Source organism: Homalodisca vitripennis, chromosome X (genome assembly GCF_021130785.1).
Source record: "Homalodisca vitripennis isolate AUS2020 chromosome X, UT_GWSS_2.1, whole genome shotgun sequence".
Classification (NCBI taxonomy): Eukaryota; Metazoa; Arthropoda; class Insecta; order Hemiptera; family Cicadellidae; genus Homalodisca; species Homalodisca vitripennis.
In genome coordinates, this window is record NC_060215.1 from 62,783,713 (window position 1) to 62,811,698 (window position 27,986).

The window sequence follows — 27,986 nt, forward strand, 5'->3', positions numbered from 1 at the left end:
TTGGAGTTAAAGACACATGAGCCCAGTGCCCTCTTAACTACCTAGCTATAACTTCCTGAATGGCCTCATTCCTGTAATTCTAGGGACTTGTGCTATTATTTTCATAGAGCCATAATTAGTTAATCATTCAAACTCTACTGGTGGAAGAGGTTTTTTCCCCTCAAACCAAGACTCTCTGGAAAGTATTACTACCTTGAAGAATTCGTCAAAGGGACATTTCTGAGGTTGTGACAGTAATCATATGCAAGACACCATCTCTTTGAATCACCATAACAATTTTACAATGTTCACTGCTGCATACAGAGACAAGTACCCTTTCTGTGAAGACTTCAAGTGTGTCAAATTCCACTTCACTCTATATTTCTAGTATTCTTGGAGTTTAATATAATATATCTGACAAAGTTTTATGCTCACAAATAATGTGAAATGAATAAATGTGTAGTGAAGAAGTTAGAAGTTTGGAAATATCAGCTAAGTTTTTTCTTTACAGCGAATATGGATTCATATTACACTATTCTCAATTAAAAATTTAATTTCACCAATTGGCAACAAAATTGTTTCAAACTTAATTTTTGTTTCGTTTATTTAAAATTAGCTCAGCATACTTGGCACCTTAACACGCGAGAGATCGCGCCCGCGGCAGTTTGCCGCGCTTTTTTGATTTCTTTATATTTTCGTTTACACTGATGCCCCAGGATAACAGGGTCTCGTTTTATCCCTCCCAGTACATCCCTGCGCCTGACCTTGACAACTGTTAGTCTTTCGCCGGCTTTGTTTGCGAGTGGTGGAATTTTTGTTGTAGCTCTGCACCTGACGCGGCAATATGCCTTCGCGCGATCTCTCCCGTAGTGCATTCTGTTAAATTTGCGAATATTGGAAATATTTCTAAATCTTGAATATTTTAATGTTTTTGTGTTTTTTGTAATGTTTTTGAATACATACACACTTCTTCAGTTAGCTTAGACGATAATGTCCACTGAAACTAAATTAGTAAACTTGTACTAATTTAGGGGTTTTTATGTTTTAACTTTTTATGAAATTTAGAAAGAAGTTTTAATTTTTCGTTAACATTTATAATTTTTCTTTTATATAAAATAGGTTTCTTCATTTGTACATAATATTTTATTGAATTAGTAATCTTTTGCCTAAATATTGATTTATTATTATGTTATAACATTTTTGAGGCAATTTGTTTTGTTTTAAGGAAATATACATATTATATAATCTATTTCTTCCTCATAATAAAATACTTTACTGTAATAAAATGTTTCATTTAAAAGCCTAATTTATATAATTGCGGCAAATTGCTCACACGCGACCTTTTTCGTACCAAAAAGTCACCAATTCCGAACCAAATATACAGTGTATCATAATAATATTTCTCTTTGTTAGAACTTAAGTGCCCAATTACTTTTATTAGTATATACTGAAAGACAGTAATAGAGACAACACACAGTTGTTTTTTTTAACTTTTCTCACCAAATTTAAGCTGCAATTTGAGTAAAAGACGAGCGTGAGCAATTTGCCGTCGCGCGACCTCTCGCGTCCAGGAAGTGAGTGCGATCTCTCGCGTGTTAAATTATTTTTAAGTTTGTGTTGAATTGATATTGAATCATCATGTTGGAGGTGCATGATACACAGCTTGTGTGTTGTGTGGTGTGTGTGTCATACAGTATGTGGGAGGAGAGGAACAGTCACTTTGACCAGTGATCCGAAGGAATGTTTAATTTTATAACAATGTTATGTTTGCAGGCAGACAACATGTTTGTTATCTTCTACTTACTTAATCAAGAAATTTTTCTGGAAGTGGTGGAGCATGAATCTTAATACTGTTTAATAATTAGTGACATGGCGAATCTTGTTAGATTTGATTGTCAAATCTTGTCAATCAACTCTCAGTTTGAATATTTTTCATAAAATTTTGTGGATTTATGATTTCACTTCACACATAACTAAGTTGAACTCAATTCTGCTTATATTTAATTGTATCCCTCACTAAGAATATTTACAATAGGTTTGTTCAAAAAATTTGAATCTAATTAAAAATTTTATCTAAATTTTAGATTTTTAGTTTGATTTTAATCCGTAGTTAATTGTGGAGTGAAGAATTCAGTACTCTATAGAATGTAATTCAAGAGATTTATCTTAGTTCCTGTGGTAAAAATCAAAATGAATAAATTATATTGTGTATATTTTTTTTAAATATCACAAGGTATAACATTGATACTAATAGACTATAATCAAAAGTTAGTTTTACAACATTTGTATTAATTGGTTGTTTCATGTTTCTAAATAAACAGAAAAATAGTTTTAGTTACTTCTTCCTTCAATGCCTAAATGCAAGCAGACCACTTAAGTTATGTTTGCTACATTTTCTGCTCTTTCTATGTTCCAGGATAATAATGTGCATGTTTTGTGGTGATCCTTACTCGGTAGAAAATGTTCTCGGTCCTCTGCTCAGCCACCAGTGCTGCTTCCTCAGTGGTGAACGCAGCATCATTCTAGAAACATTTCTTGGCTCTTCCAAGCGAAAAGTTGAAGTTATCATATCCTCATTTCATGGTGCTAATGCATTTAGGGAAGAACTAGTCCATGGCTTTATTCTTGTGTATTCAACCAAGAGAAAAGCCTCTTTAGCAACTTTAAAGTAAGTAATTCAAATATAATTGAACTACATACATTTCTTAAACCTACCCATGACTATAGTACAAGACATATCATTGCAAGCGTGGTTGTTTGGCTTTATTATTTAATGATTAATAACGTAAAGACATATCAATTAATAATTTTAGTACCAGTGTTATCACAAGAATCTAATCTTTTACAATCATGTGTAGTTTAAATAATAAATCTCAGGCCTAAGTGGATTAAACAACAGTTTTTTTGACACAACCCAGACTTACAATGATATGTCTCATACTTTAAGTAGAACAAGACTATATAACATACTATATTGGTATGAGGAGAGTTTGGTCTAAAAATGTAAAAGTGAATGTTTATAAGGAGAAGTTTGAGTAAAATAGTTGAATTTCAATCAATTAGTCTAAAAAACCATTTATTGATTAAACACTGCATCTATAATATAATAAAAATCAGTATGTTTTGGCTACTCGAAAGGACTCCTTTTTAGTACTCCTTATTTACATACAATTTGCTTGCTCAAATGTATGAAAGAAAATAAAAACGTTTTCCTTAATTTTGAACTGTACACTACGTTTCGTAAAAATAAATTGACTAATGGTAATTAGATACTCAAAAGATATTTTAATATTGATAAAATAATTCCTCTTATGTGCCCTCTAAAGAACATACATAAATAAAATTAAATTCATTATGATATGTAAATAATATTTTAATATTGTGTATTTTGAAATATATAGTACTTAATTTAAAAGCTTTTAAAAATGAATGAAAAAATTCACCTTGTTATATTAGAATAAGGTACTTTAATTTCTTAAAATGAACATGATGTATGTTGGGATAGACTATTAAGATTTGTGTTATAAATGTTTAACCGCTAAAAATACTTCCACACAAGTACACAGAGTTTTTGTGAAACTTACTTTTTGGATACCCTTATAATATTAATAGATATAAACTGACTAACATAATGCTTGTACACATTGGTAGTAATAAGATTTTGGTTTGTGTAACTTTTACAGTGCATTTTCAATGAATATCCCAAACCTGCCAATTCAAATAATGGCTGTGACTGATAGTGGAGGGGCCAATGCTTTCTTCAGCAATGATCTAAGTCACCAGCTGATTACAGAAGGGAATGCAACTGCTGATCGGCTTCAAGCACATTTTATGACTTCTACTTCCAATTTTCAACAAAAGAGTGAGTACAGAAACTTTTAGAATAGCTTTTAGCTCATTAACGTTAAAATTCCTAGACAATTTGTTTGAGACAAACTCTGTCAGTGGCATTCTCTCAAACCTTGATTTAATTTCACATTCCTAAAACCTATCAAAATTAGTTCAATTTGTAAATTATTGATTGATTTGGATTTATAAATATTTTTAGCTTATCATACACCGTAAAACATTACACTCGTGTTTCACTCACAATTTATTTATTAATTTAACACATATTTGTAATTAAAAAGGAATAAAACATCAAGTTACAATGAACAGTATTTTAATTTGAAACGAAAATATATTATTATTTGCAGTTGGGAAAGTGAAATTAGCTCATATTTGATATTAAATCTTCTCTCCTCATCTCAAAATTCTTGAAATGAATTGAGTATGCAAATGAGTATGTGATTTGTAGTTATTACCTTGTATTACACTTAAAACTGTATAGTTCAGTTGTGTTAATAAATTGTAACACAATTGAGTATTGAGTATCGTTTGATTATATTTGATTTTGCCATTGCCATAGAACATAATGTAATGAAACTTATCTAGACAACCTAAACATTAGTTCAAAGTGATGGTAATAACTGTATTCAAAATTACTTGAATAAGGAACTAAGAAAATTATATTTATTATTATATAATATAATTGTGTTAATTATATTTATATTTTATTAAAACAATTGTAAATTTCTATAATTAAATTTTATATATATATATAAATTTGTTAATACTGTATATGTATTTTTTTCCGCTCCGTTTTTCATAGTCATGGTAGACAAGAAAATATATTATTATTATTTACTCCAGTCAGATAAGCCTTTGTCCTCTGCTTCTAAACTTTTCTTGTCAGATTAACAGCTAAAGTATACATTGATCTTGTGGTCAATGTTACACAGGACAGATAAACAGATTCATTAAAGTCGGATATACCTCAGTTACTTCTAGTTACAGTCTTTAACACATTCACTGCAGATGACAAAACTACCGGTGACAGAAAATGCGGGAATGTTTTTGTTTTTTACTTACCCAAAACAGAGTCAGGATAGCCAAAAGGGTTATCCAAGGTATCCCGGAAGCTTCGTTGGCCGGAACGGGTGACGTCATGTCCGTGCCGAGTCTGCTCGTTATCCGCACCGGGTGACGGTACACGTATTGGGTTGGGGTGGGGGACGCCGCCTTCACTGTCTTCATCAGATGAAAAATTATCGTCAATAACATTATCGTCTTCCTCCATTATGAGTACATACACTTACACAGTCAACAGACACTATAATCCACTCACACAATATCGCAAAGCATACACAACAAACGAAAATGGCCAACCGGCAACGAATCGCACCAACTGACTCACCGAAACAAGCACACCTCGCTATGAGTGTTGCAGCCTTCCCGGGCATCTGCTCAGCTCACACTGAGGCAATATGAAAGCAGCTGCCGTTTGCCGAGCTCGCTTGTCCACCGCCTGGCACGCCATTTTCGCATGACGAGCATGCTCGTCACCCGCAGTGAATGTGTTAATAATCCAATTTACACATAACGTAGAGCAATGTGGGAAGGTTTGACTCAATACAAATGTTAAATTCAGCTCCATTTCACCTTCCACTTAGTGCAGCATCTGAAGTCTAATGATGTGACAAACTTGACTCCTGGAATCAACATCCGTCTGAGGAGAACACTGTCGGTGATGAAGAAACACAAAACACATGCTTTACAACGTTTTGACATCAGAGGCACCTAGACTACAAACAAATGTAGTCCAGATGAAGTGGTGTTCTCATTGTCTTATCAGGTGCACAATTTTTGGGGTATTGCAATGTTTCTGATATGATTCCAAATCATGGTGAAGCAACCGAGTTTTCTCCACATAATGTAGAGCAATGGTGGGAAAGGTTGATTCACTACAAACAGTATTCGGATCTCGGAACGTTTTGAATCTCTTCAGACGGATGTTGATTCCATATTCCGGGAGTCAAGTCTGTCACAGCGTTAGACTTCAGACACTGCATTAACTGGAAAGTGAAATGGAGCTAAACTTAACATTCATGTTAATCCAATTTACTGTCTTTTTTTACAATTCAAAATTTTACAGCTGATAAATATTCTTAATGCTTTTGTACATGTTTATAATTGTGTTAACAATTTTTAGCTGCATTTTACACTCCTTTCTTCAAAGAAGTTTGGGAAAAGAAGCCAGAAATTGAACAAGCTTTTCATATGGAGGAGCCAGGCCATCCTCCAGGGGAAGGAATCCACCCTCTTCCACCACCACGCCATGAAAGCTATCTCATCAAACTTGGCTCCAATGATGGGTATGCATCTGCATCGTATTTAAGTTACACTACACTGTTAGCTGAGTTTGGCATTAGAAATTTAATATTATTCTTTATATTAGATCACTTCATACCGTTGTTCAGCTCAATTAAAATACATTTGTTCAGGACATGTTTCAATGCCATTGTATCATCATCAGCTTGTTTGTTGTGTGAAATTGTTTAATGTGAAGGCATTATTAGGTGAACTAAAATACATATCATAAAACATAAAAATAAACAAAAAATACATGACACAGTCAGTAAACGTGTATCGGCACAAAACATAATTTAATAAAATAACATCAGGCCTGTCAACACTAACACGATAGCAGCGTGGAGAGGGCTATGGCTAAATGATTGGTCAGTTCTTCTTCCCTGCTTATCATCCTTGTCAGATTGGAGAGAGACATATGTACTTTTGCAATTGATGAAAGTGTTGAAAATGGAGTGAGAGTTTAATTTTAATTTGTAATTTAGTATTAAATGTTGTGTATTATTGCTTTTTAAATATTTATATATTTCATATTGTTCTTATGTATCTATTTTTCTGCCTTTGTTGCAAACATGTAATAACTCTTAGTTGTCATCTGTCCCACCAATCAAATGATTTTGGTTGATCAGATGTTGCCCAAAGGTATATTTTTGTTTGTAATAAATGAGTAGTTTAATCTTACATATTTCCCACATTTCAGAGGCAGTAATTGTGGATAATAATGATATTATTCTTTCTAACAAATGGCAGTGAAACTACAGAAAACCCTGTTTCATGTACCAACAATTTTTACCTTGAGTAAAATTTACCTTCTAAAATAATCAGGAAAATTATAATTTTTTTTTTGCAAGTCATATTACTATGTGTAGTATTTATTATTTTTTTATAGTTGTTGCAGCCTTTTAATACTTTGTTTTAACTTACAACCAAAATACCATTCATTTTGTATGAAAATTAATTTTGTAATGTGAATTTTATGGTTTTTTTTCTAGTAAACACAAATCACATTCAAAAAAAGGTTTTTTAATGATGGCAAAATATATGTAATAGGATCAGGTACGCACAGTGACTGGCTATTCTTACTCTGTACCTTATGTAGCAATAATTTCACTTTTAAATTGTATTTTTTTTGTCATGGTGCATTTAAGTTAACAATGTGATTATATGAAATGTTGCATTCTGTTTAGAAATTTACAGTGCAGAAGGTTCAATATTGAAAACGATTAACAAGAATATGAAAAGCCTTCTTCATACATGAGGTTTTCTTAAAAGAAGGTGATATTTTGGTTGATTTAAAATTTTGTTTTATATGTCCATCAACTTTGAAAAATAGTTGCAAAAAAATTTTATTTTATTGTACTTGAAGATCAATAATGGACTATGAAAGAAATGAGTACATCATCTGAAATAACTTGGAGGTCCATTCAGCATATTTTTTGTATATTGTAGGAATGAGAAAAAGGTTCTCATTGAGAAAAATTTTACATTGTGATAGTGCACCTGCCCACAAAACCAAATGAGTGAGCCAGTTTGAAAAAGATTGTGAGACTCATATCTTGCCTCTTGCTCACTTTACCTCACTTAATGTACTTACCTTTTGTTCCTGTGTATAAAAGAGAATCAGAACAGACATTATGAGAAAGGTAATCTATCATGGTAAAAAAATAAAAGAGAATGAGACAGCGTCCAAAACAAGATTTATTTTGAACAAGAGACAGTGTATGGATTACAGGATAATTTGTAGCTTACAAGATCTACCCAGTTCAGCATGTTTAGACTTTTGGACTGTGTTATTTGTTATTTATAATGAAGATATGGTAATGTTCTAGATGTGAACTGTTTGAGGGAGAGGATGGTGGAGACCAGATGTCCAGCGGCACCGAGGACAGTGACACCTACTCCCTCATTGATATCTATAATCAGGAAAATGAAGACTGCACAAAACCCGATAATAAGTCTACCAGTAAACTTAGTCAAGGTGAGCTTATTTATCTAGTTTGTTTTCACCATAGAGAAGTTTCTGCTATTTTCCAATAAGACAGACAACTTGAAATTTTCAAATGTAGATCTAGAGAATTTATATGAATATGTAGTGGCATCATATAAATTTACTATGTGTTGGTTGCAAACTAGACTGGATTTAATCAGGTTACATACACATTATTGTGGAAATATGAAGTAAATTGCTCATATCTCCCTACTGTGGAGATCTTATCTTAATTAATTTCATTTTGACTAAGAGCTTGTTTGTTATCAGCTCTGGAATTTAATTTGTATGACTTTTTTTGTTTTACTTACTTGATAGAAACCAAGAGCTGTATTATTCCTAACATATAAGTTATTTGCATTAAGAGTCAATATAAAGGGTGTTCATAAAGTTCCGCACTGATTTAATATTTTTTTAATGATTACAGATAAAGCAATAAAACTTGATATATCATTACTTCACCTAAAAATCTACTTTTTAAATCCAGTGTCCATTTACACAGTTTAATTTTTCCAGCTTAAACCAAGAAAAGAATAATGGTCTACAACAGGACGTATACTGTAACTTTTTGAAACTGTATACATGCGCCATTTTTAAAGGGTAATTTTTTTGGGTTCTGGTACGTGGCATTGTGTTCTCTGAATGTCGATGTACCCTTTAATTTTATGTACTACTTGACCCTCGACCTATGCTCTCATTTAAGATTATCTTAAGATCTGACTCCTTGTGAGCTGCTTCTCTGATTTTTCAGAAAACTGAGAATTACTTCAAAAAGTGGATTTTTAGGTATAGTAATGATGTACCAAGCATTATTGCTTATCTGTAATAATTCACAAAATATTAAGCCAGTGTGGGATTTTATGATCACCCTGTATTTTATTCCTATGTTGTACAGTTTTTATGTCCAGAAAGTTTACTAGGCCATAAATGTATTGCAATTTGTATCTATTAATTATTCTCTATCGTGTTTGATGCTGAACATTTGAAACATTGTGCAGTTTAATGGCTAACAGCTGATTATTGATTACTAACCAAAAATTTGGGTTAAAACCAGTGATGTAATTTCTGGTACATTAAATAACATATTGCACCAGTGGAGGCTGTCTTCATTATTCAACCAGGTTTGTTGAAATCTAGTAACCGATATCATAACATAATTGCGATGGGTAAACTGACAAGGTTGTGTTTCTTACACTACAGACACTTTTTTCTTATTTATGTACTGAAAAATGTTTGTACTTTTTCTGTTTAATTTTCCTCTTCTTATTCACTGTTCCGAGTTGGGATCATCATGAGAGCCCCTTAAAGTGGCAGCAGTCCTTTAAGTACATCAAGCGAAAATCAAGAAGTGCCTTGCAGTTGTTAGAGTTTTAGATATTATATAAATAATATGCATTTATCATCATTGCTTGCAGAAAATGGACAAAAATCTTTTTATGTCATTAAACAGTTTTTCGTTTGCAAAGATAATATGCCATCCATGCAGACGACCCTCTTCGTGTGAGCATTAATTTTACATCACAGGTTTTAGCATTACTATCAGCTGCTTTCTCTTGTTTTAATGATAATCATTTCCTTATCAAATTGGGTGGTGATATAAGTGACAGTCTGCTTATCTTTTCACTTAGCAATCATAACACTCGCTGTACTTTCAGTAATTAGTAACCGTCTGCCCTTTTGACAACTGAGTGGACTTTACAGCTAACAAAGTGAGTTTCCGGTCGTTCTGCAGAATGCCAATGTAGTAAGTCAGGCATTTAAGAAGTTTTGAGGACAAATTAAGCTACTGTAAAAATTGTCCATGAATAACGTATGGCCTTTTTCCAGGAAATTAGTCATTAGCTCCATCATGATCTAGAATGTATGCCCTATACTTCTGCTGGGGTCAGTTTTTACAGTATAAATGTGAAATCGGGTTTGTAGCCTCTCTGGCTCATTTAGGGAATAAATGTGTATTCCATATTTATGGCGCTTCCCGTTATGTACTATTGGAAGACAAGCTGAGCGCACCACAGATCCATCTCATCATCATTTGTAAACTCATGTCCTGGAAAATAGATGTCCTTCATATTATTATTTAGATACTCAACAGCAACTTTGATTTTGTGTGATTTATCATCAGTAGGTTCTAGATTCTGCGCTGTCCCTATCCTTGATAAATGTAAAAATCTTAATATCAGCTGAAACCGGTTATGACTCATGAAAATTACTTGATGGAAGAGTTAGGTGGGTTCTCCAGTAACCAAAAAATCCAATTATCCTAATGGTGTTAGTGTGCATTAGTAGGCCTAAAAAGGTTTGGAACCCTGCCGTTGTCAGATCTTTCCAATGTCCAATACATGACTGGGGCATTATACTTGGACAATAGAAAAATTACATTGCTTTAATTTTTAGTGTCAGCAAAGACTCCAAACATACAACATTTGATAATATATTAAACCAATCAGTTGTTTTATCGTTATCAGGAATTGGCACCCGAAGTCCGGGATTATACGAGTATGTAAAGTGGGCCTTCCGCTTGACAATGGTAGAAAGGGTTGACTGCCAAGTAGGATTCACCCGTCGTCATTGGAGCTGTCAGAGCTGCCACGAATCTTTGTCATCACAAAATCTCCAACTCTTTGTCTTCATTATCATGCTCCATTACTCAAAATTCACTATAAACAAAATTAACATACTTGACGAAATACTGTACATTTGGCGTAGTCCTGATCTTCCGGTTAGTTTATTATCAATATGAATACATAGAAGTTTAACGTTTACACAAATGTTACACTACACACAAGAGAGCATACAACTTTGAGATAGTCTTTCTTCAGAAAGGATCTAGAGTACTACAGTCAAGCCTAATTGAATTACCAGTATGGACAGATTATACTGTACTGTCAATTCTAGAATGTTCTCTGGCTCTGGATTACGATCTGTAGAATTGTGGTTATTTGTTTTAATAATTGAGTTCCATCCAAATAATATGAAATCAGTAAAGAATTATATACTTGAATATGGCCAAAAATAGAAATTTTGGCAATTACTGAAAGTTATTTCAAGTTTAAGCACATGACAATCTGTCTTAAATTAATAGATAATTATCTGAAGTAGGTGTGTTCTAACAGGTAAAGATTAATAAGATATACTCTTTTGAGGATTGTAATCAATATTTTGTTTTGTCACACCATAACTTCTTAAAAACTATGTCTTGTTCAGTAATAAAATGTCACTAAGCTATATGTGGTACAGTTAGCCTATTCACGATTCATCACTTAAGTAAATTTTAATGTATTAATCTTGAGCATGATCTTTAGGAATTATGACTATATTTTTTTTACTTTATCTTGTCTTGCAGTTAAGTTTTAGGTCTTCTTAGAAGTCTTCTTTTGGATTTTTGCTTTCAGGGCTGTTTAATTTTCTTCTGATAATATAAACTACTCACCTTGGTTATTTTCTCTGTTTTTCAGCCGCATGTTGAATTTCATGCTATAGTAAGAAAAGTGAGAGCTAATTTGCACTTTGTAATGACACAACCTAGTTTTTTTTTAATTGGCAGAGAAATATTTGCTAAGAAAGGAAATGATTATCAGCCGCTCTTTTTAATGGTAAAGGGTTGAAATGGGAGGGTAGCAAGAAAATAGTAGTTCTTTACTTCATTGACGAATACTGATATAACTAATATTGTGTCTGATACTTTGTTTTAAATGTTAAAAATTAATAAAATGTATTACTTATGAAAAAATATATCATCTGACGTTTACCCCTTTCGGTACCCTCCCAGATTGACACCCACGAAAACTAGCAAAGCTGGCAAATTGATTTCTTTCTTAGGAAATATTGTTTTTCTATTAATTTCATGAAACTAGTTTGTTTTATAATAAAATGCCTCACCTCCCAACTACATGCTCACTAATATATCTGTTGTACACGTAGTCTTGCAAATCGCCCATTCTTCTTTTAAATACATTATTAAATAAAACTTTCCTCTAAAATTATTAGGACAATTTTCAGTATGTAACTAACTGTTCTATGCTCTATTAACAAGATCAATATATCTTGTATTTCAATTCACCATGTAATTAATTTATAATCCAAACAGTTTTTATATTGGTTGGGACGTTTCATTCGTAGTTAATTCTAATGTACTCTTTGGTGCTTTACTCATTATTAATACTTGACTCAAATATACAACTCATGCAACATGAATGAGGTTAGGCAAAATGTAGAGCAGTTGAATATGGTTTTGTTTTTTCTCTCTTTTGCGTTATTTAGTGTATTTTTATCATTAATTAAGTCATTAGTTTATATTTATTTTAAGTTTTGGTGTGTTAATAATTTTACTTAATTTGTATTGAATTCTTGTTAATTTTCTTTATTGATGTTACTACGGAGGCATAATTCTCATTTAACTTTATTTTTATTTCAAAGCCTATGCTAACTATGAGCTACTACCCAATACTACAAATGTGTTTTTCTCTAAGAGATAGGTCTAAGGCCTTAAAGGAAAACTTAATGGACCTTTGCGCCTTGTACCTAGAAGCCGTGATGCTTTATCAGGTGCACATGAATCCTGGAATAACAGTTATTCTGTTTGGTTAAGAAGTTAAAGTTGCTAGTTTTTGTCTCTGAAATCTTTACTTTTGCTGTAGTTTAGCATCATGTAGATATTTAGTATCTTACAAATAGTAATAATTTGCCACATTTTTTTTCTTAATTTCGACCTCTGTAACTATAATAGTTAACAAATTAAATGTTGGCTGTATATACTTAATCCTCCATTTCCAGAATGCAAACTTGTTCACTAGCCTCATTATTTCATTGGTATGGCAGATTAGAATCAGGTTCACTATCTGTTGAAGGATTTTAACTTATACAATTCTCTCATCAGTGTAGCCCTCTTCGTCAAAGACATTTTAAAGTTTCTCTTTTCAGCTTATTTTGTCATACTAATACAATTTTCTTTATTTGTGAAATAATACTGGAACAGTTAAAAAACAATAATCATGAAGTAGCACAAACGTCAAGACAAGTGAAAAAATTTTCTTTCAGTTCAAAGCTAATTTTTATTATAGTTAAATTATAAATGGTAAAAGCAAAAAAATTATAAAACAGGGAATTTTACTTAAAATTAGTGTATTTATTGATAAAAATTTTAAAAAGAAATATTACAAAACTGTATATTTCAAATAAATTTAAATTAAATTAAATACACCTCATCACACTATAAAACAAGATAAATCTTTCAAACTAATCAAAACACTACCACACAATGAAGAATAGTAACGAGATACATAGTAGACGCACACTCGTGACAATCGAGAAAGCAGTAATACACGCCACGAATATGTTTGGTTATGGGTAGGAAACACTGAAGGTTGTTTATAAATACGAAATGAAATGAAATGAAATGATTTATGAAATGATTTATTAGCCCAATAGAACATTACAATGTTATAAGGCTCGTCAAGAAATAATAACACTAAATACTAAATAACAATTTAAAAAAAATACTAACTACAACACAAGTAACATATAGCTAATACTAGGTGGTATGATATTTCACATCTTAATTATTTTCTGGTGAATTCGGAAGAAAATCGTCAAAAGTATAAATTTCAGTTTGAAGCATGTATTCTTTAATAGTTTTTTTGAAAGCCTTTAATGTAGGAATCTCTCTCCATGCTAAAGGTAATTTGTTAAAAAAATGCTGACTATTGTAAGAGAAAGATGTTTTAAAATGGGTTGTTCTGTGTATAGGAACAGGTAGAGAATAACTATTACGTGTTGTGTAGTTATGATGGGAGATAAAGGGATTGGACTGTATTCTTTTATATGTTTGAGTTAAAACTTCCATTATGTAAATACTTCTTACTGTTAAAATTTGAAGATTAAAAAAATGTCCTCTACATGATTGATTAAATTTCAAATTTCCTAGAATTCGGATTGCTCTCTTTTGAGTTTTGAAAAACTGTTCAATAAATGGTGAACTTCCCCAGGAAACAATTCCATATCTCAACACAGATTTGAAATAGCCAAAATAAATAGTTTTTGCTGTTCTTAAGTCAGTCAAGTCTCTAATTTTACGAATAGCATAACATGCTGAATTTAGTTTCCCATTTAACTGACTGATGTGATTTTCCCATCTAAGATTGTCATCTAAAGTAACACCAAGAAATTTACAATTTTTTGTAGAAGTAAGTTTACTTTGGTAAAAAGTTATTTCAAGTTGTTCTCTAAAGTTTCTAATAAAGTGAAAATTAAGTATGGATGTTTTGGAAATATGCTTCTTTGGCAAGCAAGCACCGTGCAACAGACATTTCGAAGGCCTTTTGTGAACTAAAAAACTCTCCAAGAGACTTAATCTATAATATCAGATATAACTGTATTTGACGTTTTGATCAAATTCTACAGTTCTCATATATCTATGTACGGCGTGGGAAGGATTAATCTTTTACCTATAAGATTAATCTAGCAGGAAATTGTTCTATTGAATATAACAATGTTTGTATTAAATACCTTTTAATTGTTTTTTGAAAACGTTAATATCATTTATCTTGAGTAGTTTAGATGAAATTTATAAAAATAATTTTATGGTTGAGTATTTATCTAATTTTAAAAAATTTCAAATTACAGTGAAAATGATTGCATAATTCTTGAAACATGTGTAACATATGAAATACTCTTAACTTTATGTGTATTCGAATAACCTGCCAATCGAACAAAGAAAACAGTTTACTAAGCATACAAGCCAAAGACTAAAAATACCCAGTTTAGAGAAATATTCCCTTAACCAACTTATGTTGCTGGATATTTAAAATATTAGCTTTTTTCGTTATTAATAGATTAGTTTCTTTTTTGGGCTCATAGATTGAGATTCCAATTAAATGTGAATGAATATTTCCAAAATTTATTAGTTTTAGTTTTAGAGTTTTACTAGGGAAGTTTAATGAGATTTACTTCAAAACATACAAGTATGATGAAATAGTGTTTGTAACAATGTCAATGTGGGTATTCCAGTTCAGGTTCTCATCAAGTATAAAACCTAAAAATGTAGTTTATACTAGAGATCATTTACAGTTGAAAGTAAAATTTGGAGTTTTTTTTTGTTGATGTTTTTTGGAGAGACAACATTAGTTTTTATGGATTGAGAAGCAAATTATTGTTAAAAACCTAATGAATTAAACTAAGGTTATTAAGGATAGCAGACTCAGTTTCATGTATGGACTTACTATGCACAATTCTATTTAAATGAAAGGCAAATTTTATTATTGATTCTTATAACTGTATTAGGCAATCCTTTGGATAGCATGGAATTAAGTGAGCTAAGAATTAAATCTTGATGTACACAATACAAGTTTTAATAGTTGACCTAGTTGAAGTTAGATATTTAAATTTTGAATCATTTTCACCCTTTTATCAATTGCATCACTAATTAAATCTATTTCAGCTCTTACTATATATAGATCCATAGTGCCCTCTATCAAATTTTTTGTTGGATTCCAAATACTTTAAAAATAGTACATAACTTGTTGATAAATTTAGAGCAGGCAAAGTTGATAGGTTATTTGTTGAAAACATCCTGTTCATTACCTTTCTTTAATACAGTTTTTAACTTCAGAATTTCAAGAGAATAATTTCAATTTTCTGTGAGGTATTCGAGATAAAAATTAAAAATAGATAGAATTAAAGTTTAACTCAAAGCTGTTTGCTTTTTATATAATTAGCATGGATATAAAACATAAAGTCAGATATGTTTTGATCACACCTTAAATACTGAGGCTATTACCATCCTCTAATTACCACTGAAAGGTATACCTAAAATTTCTTGACTTTTGAATTCTGAAAAATAAAAGATATAATACGTTTAGTTAGTATAATAATTCTATGACAAAAAATAAAGGTGCAAAAGTGTTTGAGATAATACGTTTAGTTAGTACAATAATTCTATGACAAAAAATAAAGGTGCAAAAGTGTTTGAGATTGAACATTGCTCCCATGGGACTAAAATCAAGATGGCTGCCAGTAGCTGGCTCTTTAGTCTGATTTGGCTTTCTTTTAGTGAACTTCTGATTTGGCTTTCTTTTAGTGAACTTGTACTTGACTTACTGTTCTTCTTTTAAATCTTCTATTAGTGGAACTGTTTACCTCTAGTTGTCGGCAGTTATGCGTCTCAGTTATTACAAAAGTTGCTGTATGGCACGTTCACAAATTGAATTAATAAGGACTAGTTTTTGTTAAGGTCAGTCTACTTTTTTACGTTTTAAGAAGTTTTTATAAAACTAACCACTACAAAAAGAGTTGGTGGCCTAACTAATTACTTTTTTCAGTTAAGGCATACTTTGATCCTAAACATTCCATAACTTTATCTGTTGATGCAAGTTCACACTCTGTGAGTGGCGTTTTAATCCTAAACCAAGATCCTGCTCTTTGTATTCTTCAAAATCATAAAGCAAACCAAAGGCAATTGGAGAAATAAGCTGTAGCTGTTTCTTCGGCATGTACAAAGTTTCATGAGTACGTGTGGGGGGATCTCGGGAACTAATTATTAAAACTGATCATAAACCCCTCCAATAAATTTTTAAAAACCTTTACATTATACACTTTTTAGGCTGAATTAAATATATATTTAAAAAATAGGAAAATACTGTACACTGCCGATAAGTTTTACGTCATAATAGTATAGCATACTCGAACAAATTTTGTCTGTAAATATACTTTAAAGCCCATAATATCAAAATAATTTTTTAAATTTATATTACTAGTTCTAATATTGTACAATAATAAATAATAATTTGAAGTAGTAGTAATATTATATATATATATATATATATATATATATATATATATATATATATGTATATATATATATACACACATATATATAAAATATCAAGTATAAACTTTCCAACATATAAAACCTAGATTCTCAAGTTTGGGAAGAGAAGATCTAAAACAATAGCACAATTATAATTGTCACAAACATACCATAATATAATTTCTGGCAGCCATTGAACACAATAGCATTGTCATAGCTGGCCAATGTAACAAGCACTTGGCTAATTGTCCTGTTGCTGTTCTACACCATTGCATCTATTCTTTTACTTCAAGAAATAGAGATTCCCTAATCTGATACCGGAATGCATCCCGAGAAATTTTGGTAAAATTAAATATAGGTACTGTGATATTACTTGAGCTTTAACACTAACGCTTTTCAAGATAAACTGCAACTAAACGTGATGTATGAGAGTGTGTATGGGTGTTTGTCTACAAGGTGTTCTATGTGTGTAGGGGTGGCACATAGCGTAAAGGTAAGTGGTCTAACACCTGTGTGTGTGTGTGTCCAGGGTTCCAGGTGTATCCCCCACCCACCACTCCTCCTGAGCCAGCTCCTCCCGATCATTTGGTGAAGATCTCTTCGCTTCAACTTGGCTCCAACACCAGCTTGGATGAAATCACATGTATTGTAACATTCTTCTAGCACTGTTGTAGAGCATGTTTCCCTCACTCCTCAACCTGCATTTGTCATGTTCCATTGATGAAATACAACCTTGTTGATTTTTAAAAGCTACCCAGTGGGCAATTCAGCTTCTGATTTGTATTAGCATTTGATGGGACTCAAGCATGCACATAAGAACATACATCTCTAGCAGTTTTCGAATGAGTTATTTTTACCAATATAATAGTCACAGTCTTTTAGATACATATGCTGAAAACATTTCTTTATCACTAAAAAAAAAATAAATAAATAAATAATACGCATTTAAACAGCTGAAAATAAGGACATAATCTCTACAGTATGTATAAAAATGATGAATTACAGGTATGGTATGTTTTTTTAAATTAAATATGAATAAAGCAAATATTATTAAATTAGATATAACTTTAACAAATTAACATGTTTAAACGAAATGTGTCTTTTGGATATTATATGTTTTCTTAAATAAAACATATCTCACTTCCCTCATTCACATTTAATATAAAGTACATACTGTAATAATTCACTTTCTTATCTTCACTTGTTTTCTGGTTGGCCTGATTTTGAGATTTTTACTTTAGATGCTTACAATTCCTCTTTGAATGTCTATCAAAAGTATCTTAAAGAGCTGTGTTAAAGACCTATTAAATAGATTTAAAATAAAGCCAACCAGAAACTGATGCACCATTATGAGAGACTGTCAGTTAGATATGAGTTGTTGTATCACTTATAACAGCTAATGTCATAGAAACAAGCTCAGATAGTATTAGTTTTGTTATGGTTGTGTTTGCTAATTCTGTCAACACCAATACAATAGACTGATAGTAGTGACCCTTTCAAAAGCCACCTGTTTGTTGATTATTCCAATATTTTATTCCCTGCCACACAAAAACCTCATTATATAACCTAGGTAAGATTTAGAATTGAAATCAGTTCTCTTTTTTTATAACAACAAAATATAAAATGTAAAAGCGTTATTGTCATTACCAAATATAGTTATTTATTAAGTTGCTCGATGTCATCTCATGTTAGAATATTCAGTTAGTGATGTATAGAATGCATGAGGTGTCCGACTGACTATTATATAGGGTAAATATAGTCAATTGGCCAGGTAAACTACGGCCCTGTAGTTTAATGTTAGCTCTGAATTACTTACGTATTGGTTAAATAATGTTAATTGATTGACAAGATCAACCCTCAATTCTCGTCTTGTTTAACCCTAGAACTGGCAGTTAGATTACTCTTTATTGGCGGACTACTTTTAAGTGTGTTGCAGATGTATTTTTATAACCAAAAAAATAATAACAATTGGTACCATCCCTAGCAAACAGTGTTGTGGTTGTTCAATAATAAATTCAAGATAGCCAAATGGTTAGAAATTTTATCTAGTTTATGGAAATATATAACATGATAAATGTTATAATGATGGGGCTGAATGTTGATATTTACAGAATATTGAAACAATGTGGGAATATGACATGGGCTTACTGTACAGTAGTTTTCTCAGATCTTAGGATCTGTCAAATAAGTTTCCCTCAGCCACGGTTCTGTTTTATTAATTGAGGAAAGTGGCCTAATTAGAGAAGGATTAATTTTGGTTTATAATATTAGTTTTTGCAGAAATCATACAAAGAAGTTCATGATATATTTAGGCAGGTGTAAGAGTGGCTTGACCATGGGGAATGTTTCATGATATATTTAGGCAGGTGTAAGAGTGGCTTGATCGTGGAGAATGTTTCATGATATATTTAGGCAGGTGTAAGAGTGGCTTGATCGTGGTGAATGTTTCATGATATATTTAGGCAGGTGTAAGAGTGGCTTGTAGAGGTGTGCCAAGTAGCTCCGAGAGCGGAGAAGCCAAACTAGCTCCGGCTCCGTTTGCGGAGCTAGCTCTTTAAACAGCTCCAGCTCCGGCAACCGCTCCGGCGCGATGTGCGGCATCTGTCTGCTCCCTTGTAGATTGGAGCTTATTGCTTGGTTATGATGTTATATAAACAGCAAATACTACTGTAAACAAATATGCTAAGGGTGCTGACAGTTTTTAATTACTACTTACTTTTTTATAATAACGTATTATGAAAATCTAATTTTTGGGTAAGAAGAAGACTACACGTACATTTTATTTATATTTATTTTCACACTGTAGTAATAAAACATAAAAAATAGTACGGTAACAGAAAATATAAAATAATATACAAATTATTTACACAAGTATTCATGATTTGCATTTAGATACACAAGTTGAGTCACTTTCATGGATTTTGAATACGCGATCTTCGGTCACTTATTATTATTCCCGTTCGGGAAAAAATTCTTTCACAAGGTACTGACGTACCCACAAACCCCATGTTTTATTTTAACGAGTCTGCTGAGATTTGGGTAGACTGCCTCGTGAATCCTCCACCAGGACAGAGGATCGCCTTCTCTGGGAAGTGGTGGTTCAGCGATGTACCTGTCGATTTCGGCGGTTAGCACAATCGTTGGGAGTTCCGGGAGTCTGCCTTTGTACAGATTTTATTACAGAATCAAAACATAGAAAATACTGAACATTCTTCTTCTTCAAATTGTGATGGACCAGATTGGTTGGTCAAAAGTCAAAGATGGTGTACCAGGAGGGGATTGTTCCATTGCGGTGGCAGAAGTGGCGGAAATCATAGCTGCAACGACCGTAATCACATGATTCTTAGCAAACTGTTGACATTTGTCGTCAGAAAAATGCATACAATTTGAACCTTGGGTCCAAAAAAGGTATTAAGTACTACTAACTTGTTGTACTCAATGTCATGGTATCTGGCTGATAAACCCCATGAGCAGGTTCCTGTACTACCTGTATTGCATCAGGGTTCAAATTTAGTGTACATAGTTTGCTGCAAACATTTTGCAGCCCAAGCGTCAAAACAATTATTTTGACTTCCAGTGAAGTAGGATTCCCCACTCATCTTTGCTGTGACCTCTTCAAATGGTTTTAGGACTTTGCAAAGGTCACTGCAAAGTTTCCATTCATTAGAAATTAAAGATGGCAAGTCTTTGTCCAGCAATGCCAAAGTGCTTATTACAGCCCTCTTTTAACTGAACAAATCTACAAAGCATGTAATATGTGCTGTTCCATCTCGTACTTACATCTTGAAGTAAGCGTTTAGGGTCTTTAACGCCATTGTTGATTTGGTATTTTAATAGTTTTTCAGTGGCTGCGTTGCTTCTCTTAAAAAATGAGACAATCTTTTTGCATTTGGTGATTACTGTATCTACCTTTGATATGGCATCTTGAACCACTAGGTTAAGAGTATGTGCATAGCACGGCCAATGACTCCACATTAAAACATTTTTTTATGGCTCAACGACATTGGAGGCATTGTCTGTTACAACAACTAAGATTTTGTCTGAGATTTTATAGAAAATTCGTTATTTTCTTGATTTCTTCGGCTAAATGGCTAGAAGTATGTGAGCCCTCCATTAAAATACAGTCTAAGAGAACTGATTTCAACACAAAATCATTGGTAATGAAATGCCCTGTAACAGCTATATACGATTCATTGATCGTTAGATGTCCATTGCATCTGTCGTTAAACAGATGTTTTCCACATTTTTCATTAACTCAGCTACTTGAAGCTTACATTTGTCGTACGTGGTGGGTATTAGGTTTTTTGAAACCACTTTCCTTGATGGAATTTCAAAAGAAGGGTTTAAAGCTGTAACGAGATTCCCGAAAACCAGAGTCCTCCACAATAGAAAACGGTTGGAAATCTTTGTAAAATAGCTTTAGAAACGCAGCTTCTACCTTTTTCTTTTGGTTGTTATTCATTTTTTTTTGGTATAAAACTCGATAGAGTGGTTTGTTTAGCACTTCCCTTTGGCTTATCTAATTGATTAGAAGGCAACTCACCAGGTTTGAGTTCATTTTCAGTTGCAAAGTTACTAAATGAAGCGGGCTGAATCGGTAGGTCCAGTGTTGGTTGTAACATTCACATCACGATCACTTACACTTGTTGATTTTGAACTTTATAACACTCAAAGTAATTCCGACATTGTTTTCTCTCAATATGCCTCTTCAAATTGTACGTTGATGTACGGTAGCACATAACCAAGCCACAATGTTCACATCTACAGTTTTTAAGGTTAGCATCAATAACACTGTAAAAATGAGACCAAATTGAACTTGTCTTAGATTTCTTGTACTTTTGATGCCATGTTAATTAACTGCACAAAAAACCAATCAATACTAGTCATACTCGTAAACCGCACAAAAATATCACTTTTCACTGTATGTCTACGTTAGAAACTCCTACTGAAACTGAAACTGGTTTGTTTTGGTTTGTCAACAAGTTGTAGGCCACAGCTGATAGCTCCACAGACGCTCCGAGAGAGTAATTATATGAATATATAAGGTTAGAGCTGGAGCTGTTTCGAGAGTCACGGAGCGCTGCTCCGCTCCGCTCCAGCAGCGGAGCGCTGGATTTGAAACAGCTCCAGCTCCAAAGGCACACCTCTAGTGGCTTGATCGTGGAGAATGTTTCATAATATATTTAGGCAGGTGTAAGTGTGGCTTGATCGTGGGGAATGTTTCATGATATATTTAGGCAGGTGTAAGTGTGGCTTGATCGTGGTGAATGTTTCATGATATATTTAGGCAGGTGTAAGAGTGGCTTGATCGTGGAGAATGTTTCATGATATATTTAGGCAGGTGTAAGTGTGGCTTGATCGTGGGGAATGTTTCATGATATATTTAGGCAGGTGTAAGAGTGGCTAGGCTGTGGAGAATGTTTCCTGTGCAGAAATAGAAATCCTTTACATTTATTACCTTTTCTATATTACAAGTTTAAGATGAAAGTATTCAGTGATAACCGCCCACTATAAAAAATGTATATTGATAACATTTTAATGAACCTATTGGTTGTTTCTTTGAATAAACCCTAGGCTTTCAAATAAATATAAGTTTTAATAGATATGAAAATCTGTAATAACCACTGACATAAACTAAATTTTAAACAATTAAAGAAATCAGGATAATATTATTGAAAAACCACTAGCTATTTTGAGTAAATTTCTTCAAGCAAACATGTGAGTAGTTATGTTATAACAATTTAACTCACATACAAGTTTTTTTATAAATACTTGATTAATTTTGTAAGTTTTATGTATTACAGGAAATTGTTAACAAACATGCGATGTTACCAATCGATTTGCTTTTATGAACTGCTATTAACATTTTTTGTTTAAACTCTTTGGCTTCAATTTGTTATATTCGTAGACCCTGTTTGATTGAAAGTAATACATATAATTTATGAAAATATACTTTAAATACATCTTGACCTTTTTATAATCTATGACCATACGCCAGTGCTAGGCTAGAACTAGAAACAATATCATTAAATGAATATTGTACTCAGTGCACTCAGTAACAGTGGTAATCTTCCTTAGCAGAACATTCTAATCTGTTCTATATTTGAAGTTAAGTATTGAAGATCGGTCTAATCCACAAGTGTTATAACTGCTTTGGTTCACACAGTTTCCACTTGGACTCATAGTACTATACAATCTGTGGTAGGTGTTAATATCTGTGTACTGTAATGTAAACATAAGTGAATGTAATAATTGAATTATTATTTTAATGTGATCGTACAAGATTGTGTGACGTAAAAAGGTCAGTATGGTGGAAGGGCATAAGGTATATGGTATAAAAAAATAATGGCAAGGAATGACATTGGGCATTATATATATATGGCAAATTACAAAAAGGAACAAGTACTAGAAAAGTGGGTGAGGGATTGCCCATTTGTCCCTTCTTGTATTGTAGCTTATAGGCAATCCTCAAAGAATAAAGGAATTTTAAAACACATGTAACTTTGACAACTCCTTAACTATTTTTCAGTATAGATACCATTTAAATTTAAACATCTAGCTCCCTTTCATGGGTTTTTATGGGGAAAAAGGTGTGACCCCAATCCATTGGTTGTCTATTTTGGTTGACAATTATATAAAGAACCCATTTTTTTATCACCAGTGACTATGTGGTCAAGAAATTTGTCATCCAAATGGTATCAGGTAAAAACTTCATAGCTGATCCCATTCTCTTTATTTTGAGTTAATTAGTCAAGAGTTTGGGTGCACCTATCAATCACAAAATTTACACTATCCATGTTTCTCAGTCACAATTTCATACAAGAGTTCTTGATATCCACAGAAAAAGCCATGAAAGATCTGTGATTGTGAATTTTAGTTTTTTTCTAACCTTATGATTGATTTGTTTGATGAGGCCATTGGTAACTTCAGATTCATCATGAGCATTAATTTGTCCACAAAACAATTGGAACCATTTTTTACCTTCAGTATAGCTCATAACGTCTACTTCATAAATAGAATACATTTAAAATTGAATTTCCACAGGTTGTATTTTCTTTGCCAAATCAATCTAATGACACTACATACTTAACAGTTGGTGAAATAGTTTGATTGTAGTGGCCATTTTGAACACTAGTATAGAGCCCTTATAATGGCATAGCAAGGTTCACGTTGACATTGTCAGATGCACAATAAATGTGGCTACAGACTACCATTCAGATCACGCTGGCCATGCAGTGAGCAGATGCCTTGCAAACAATATAAACAATCCTTTTTTTTATAAAAAACTCAGGCACCGATTTAAATATCAGTTTATGTTCTCTTAACAGACTGTTTATATAAACGAAATAGTGATTGAATGATAAGATGTCTATAAAATAGTAAATATGTATTTTCTCAGTTACGTCTAATTTAAATAAATAAGTTAACACATTTTTTATCCTTTTGTGATCTCTTTGTATGTGTCTTGTGAGTTTCTTGCTGTTACTTCATTTTTTATGTAATTCAGTGTAAACTGTTTTGAACAACCACCATTTTGACTCTAGTTATACTATCTTATTACTTTTTAATTCTGAGTCTGGTCTCATTAAGAAAAATAAGTATACAAAATAACAATGATGTAAATCTAAACGTTCACGAGTTATAAATATTCAGTAAAAATGACACAGACAAATAGACGGTAACCAAATAATTTAGAAAACTTGTTTACAGGAACTATTACTTGTTTTGGTTTAATTAATCACCTACTGATTTGGTATAATGTTTAGTAATACAGTGTCAAATTTGTATTATTCCTATATCTAAATTTGGCTTGATACTTGTTTTATGTCACTATTGCAGCATGTTAAGGGCCGCTTTCCCCAAACTTTGAACCCGGTTTAACTAAACCATATGTTAGTTGCATATTCTCTGACTCGATGTTTAAGAGATTCAATGTCAAAAACTCCTTATTCAATTTTATATAATGAGTACTGGAGGCAAATGTACTCTACTAATAAAGACCTTTAATTTAGTTACTTCAAAAAGTAGATTTAAAGGTGCAGCATTGATGTTCCAAGTTTTATTACTTTACCTGTAATCATTCTGGAATTCTCAAATCCACACGAAACTTACCTAATGTAGAAGATCAGATGTAAGATGCTGAGACCATGGTAAATGAACAAAACAATTATATATAAAAATTAAAGGGCAAGGAAAACCTCTGCAAAAATCAGATTAGGCTTATACGGCATACAATGTCAATTTCTCTGATCCTGAATTTTCACTTTTAATATTGTAACAGAACTTATATAAGGAACTGACAATCAACCTTATTTTCTATGTTTCACAATGAGCATGTCTTAAATTCCTAAAATAATTTGGATATACGTTCTACAGATATGGCCTAAAAAGAATATTAACACTTGTACAAGTTTACTTTCATCTCATTTTTATTGATTTGGAGGAAAGCGGCTTATAATTTATTTTTCTTTCATCCATGGTGAAAGCTATAAAGTTTTTCTGTTTGTATCCCTGTGAACATAGTTTGATATTATGCTTAACCAAAGCTCTGTATATTTCACTGCTCTGTCATCACAGCATGCTCTGTCAATGTTGTTGATTGTAAGGGAATGCACATAGTGACCTCTCTCCAATAACATCCTAATTTTTTTATATTTACTCTGTTTAGCTGACATAAGTGGATCCAGAGAATCCCTTGCCACTCATGATTCAGGTATATCACATATACAGGCACTTGTATCAAAAATATTGTAGTACAATAGAGTTTTGCTGATCAGAACACTACACAAACACAATAACTTATTTGAACTCAATACTCAATATAGGTTTTTAAACCTTAAAATGGTAAGTAAACTAAATAAAAACACAGTTGTGAACAATTGCCTCCTCAACTGAAGAACACATTCAAGCAATAGTTTGCACAGTAGAACAATTGACTTTTCAGAAAGCAGGTTGTGTATAAATAAGAAATAATACTATCTACAATTATTTCTCACATTATAGATAGCCAGCCATTATAGGGGGAAACAAGTGAACTCTTCTTCCAAAAAATTACATTTTCATACAGACATGTTTCATATTGTACTCTATACATTGTGCCTTAGTTTGTCTACAAGTCTTAAAAATAGAACATCAATATAGTATTACATTAAGTTTTAAAACTGTTGCATGATTTTTTTTACAATTTGTTATCCGTGAGGTCCATTCAAACTATTGGGTTGTGATTCGAACAATACTGTAGTATTCCCAGGCCAGACACTTTGTACGCAGTAGTCGATCCTGCATATTCCCTGCTACATCATTCGTCACTGCTTAGTCGAAGTAGCTATTTTTGGCTGAGCGGCCACCTCTATTGCTGATGGTGTTGTGAGTGGTGTAGAAAACTAAAGGTGTTGTCTTAAATTTTTTTATACAATTTATGCACAACACCATCACTTGTAATGTTTACTCTGTTAACACGGCATATTCTCCAATGGAATCTGTTGCACTATTCCCTACTGCTTGCAGAGATAGAATAAAACTCCTCAATTTACACTTGGCAGGAGAATTAATAGAGCCGGCCATGTTTATGTGACTCAGTCCAAACTGACTACTTGAACTTGATGGTGACAAATGTTGTAACGGAGAAGATTTGCAATTGACTAATGCGCAAACCGCGGACCTGTCATGTGTGGCCATCAAGGTATGAGATTGGAGATTTAAAAAACCCACTCTTATACATTTACTGTCTTCGGATGAATTTCGTTTTTATTTTTCCTAATTTATAAGTTGTATAACAGTCTTAAATAATGTATGTCTAAATTGTTTTACTGTTGCATTACTGGAATCAAGAAATTATTAACACAATTTTAGTGTTTTAAAATCTTTATATTAAAATTTTGTATATTATGTGCTGACATTTGCTAGGTGCTCCTAGGAATTAGAACCCCAAACCTCTTGCATCACTATCCACTACACCATAAAATGAGAGCTCATTTAAAATTTTGTAATAAATTAATTTTTTCATGTATAATAAATAAGTATTGTCAAAAAAAAGTAGATGTTGATTCAAATGAAACGTTATTTGTCAGTTTAACATTGAACTGTACTCACTTAAGCCTGTTGTATCATAGCTACCTGTAAATGCATATGGGCTTTTTAGGAAATTTCTTGATTAAATAAGTTAAGGTTGATTGATACTTCCTAGAAACAATACCTACAGTACTGTGGGATAGAACGTTGTGAAGTGTAAAATACATAATACGTGTACATCAGTATAGTTTAGAAATATATCACAATCATTTAGTGGCACCTCCCTGAATAAAATTAATTATCCTAGAAGTAATATAATAACAAGCTCCTATTTTTTACAAATAGTTTAACAGTTTAATTTTATCCTAAAACCTTAAAGAATCAATGTAAGCATAATAGTTTTGAATCCTTGAAAACCAAAATTCAGTGTATATTATTTATGCAGAAAAATTAAATTGGAGCATATAAAGATTGAGTCTAAATTTGTCTCATTAACTCAGTAATTTGGAGTTAAATTTGTGTTAATTAATAATAAACCTCTGTTCATGATGCAAACCTCTTATACATGCCAAAGTTTATTATTTTCATAATAAAGTTGGTAACATATTAATTTATTTTTGTTCTGATGTATTTGAACATAGAAGAGAAAATTATAGTATAAAGAAGAATAAATTATGAAAAGTTAATATAGTTTCTCTATATCTAATAAGTAAACAGGCTATAGCAACACAAAATCCATCATTGGTCTAAACTTGAAAGATAAGAATGAGCTTGTTCAGGTTGGTTGAACTTCTTGTTTACTGATAACAGTGCAACAGTAAGATGTAACCATTCAGTCTGTAACTTTAAAATGGGATGTTTTGCAATTTCGTGCCTACAAAGTAAGTTGTTTTTTAATGATGGAAACAATACTTTTAATAAAATGCCTTACTTAAGTTTTGTACAAAATACTTGATTTTAACTATAGCTCATGTTGATAAATATTGAAAACTCAATAACTCTAATATAGACATATGT

General features: G+C 32.2%; 1 protein-coding gene across 2 annotated transcripts in view; it reads left to right on the forward strand.

The window, feature by feature from the left end:
- The window catches only part of LOC124369075 (rho GTPase-activating protein 190), a 114,709-nt gene that overhangs the window by 56,809 nt on the left and 29,914 nt on the right, over positions 1-27,986 (forward strand). For both annotated transcript variants that reach the window (XM_046826789.1, XM_046826790.1), the window contains exons 16-21: positions 2,396-2,647; positions 3,663-3,841; positions 6,011-6,173; positions 7,998-8,146; positions 17,488-17,601; positions 25,627-25,671. In XM_046826789.1, coding sequence (XP_046682745.1) covers positions 2,396-2,647; positions 3,663-3,841; positions 6,011-6,173; positions 7,998-8,146; positions 17,488-17,601; positions 25,627-25,671 — 902 coding nt within the window. The remainder of the gene's footprint in view (positions 1-2,395; positions 2,648-3,662; positions 3,842-6,010; positions 6,174-7,997; positions 8,147-17,487; positions 17,602-25,626; positions 25,672-27,986) is intronic.